This window comes from Condylura cristata, unplaced genomic scaffold, assembly GCF_000260355.1.
Source record: "Condylura cristata isolate star-nosed mole 26May11 unplaced genomic scaffold, ConCri1.0 scaffold00002, whole genome shotgun sequence".
In the NCBI taxonomy this organism is placed as follows: Eukaryota; Metazoa; Chordata; class Mammalia; order Eulipotyphla; family Talpidae; genus Condylura; species Condylura cristata.
Window position 1 is genome coordinate 2,775,390 of NW_004567103.1, and position 397 is coordinate 2,775,786.

General features: G+C 70.0%; 1 protein-coding gene across 1 annotated transcript in view; it reads right to left on the reverse strand.

Moving 5' to 3' along the window:
- Nucleotides 1-92, reverse strand: part of CHRNG (cholinergic receptor, nicotinic, gamma (muscle)) — a 7,565-nt gene extending 7,473 nt beyond the window's left edge. Inside the window, exon 1 of the mRNA XM_004674766.1 lies at nt 7-92. Coding sequence (XP_004674823.1) covers nt 7-92 — 86 coding nt within the window. The remainder of the gene's footprint in view (nt 1-6) is intronic.
- Between the last annotated feature and the right edge of the window lie 305 nt (nt 93-397).

Here is a 397-nt window from a genome sequence, read left to right on the forward strand (position 1 = left end):
CCCGGCCTCCCCGCGCCCCCCGCCACATCCGCACCCAGGCAGCCAGCCAGCAGCAGCAGCAGGAACAGCAGCAGTCCCTGGTCCCCTTGCATGGTGTCAGAGCTCCGAGCGGTGACAGGGTGGCACAGCAGCTCCCGGGCTGGGGCTGAGCGCAGGGTCTCATGTAAAAGCCACACTCCCACCCAGCAGGCCAGCCGGCGGCCCCACCAGCTGTCGGACACAGCCTGTCAGCTGTTCTGGGAGGGACATGAGGTTGGCTCAGGTTACCCGGACTGGGAGAGGACAGAGGGGCCCATCCCCTCACTCACCCCCATCCGGGCCCCAGCTGGGGGCTGAGGACCCGGCCAGGGACAGACGGGTGGGAGGGAGCCCGGGGTGCGAGGATGCCTCCCTCCTC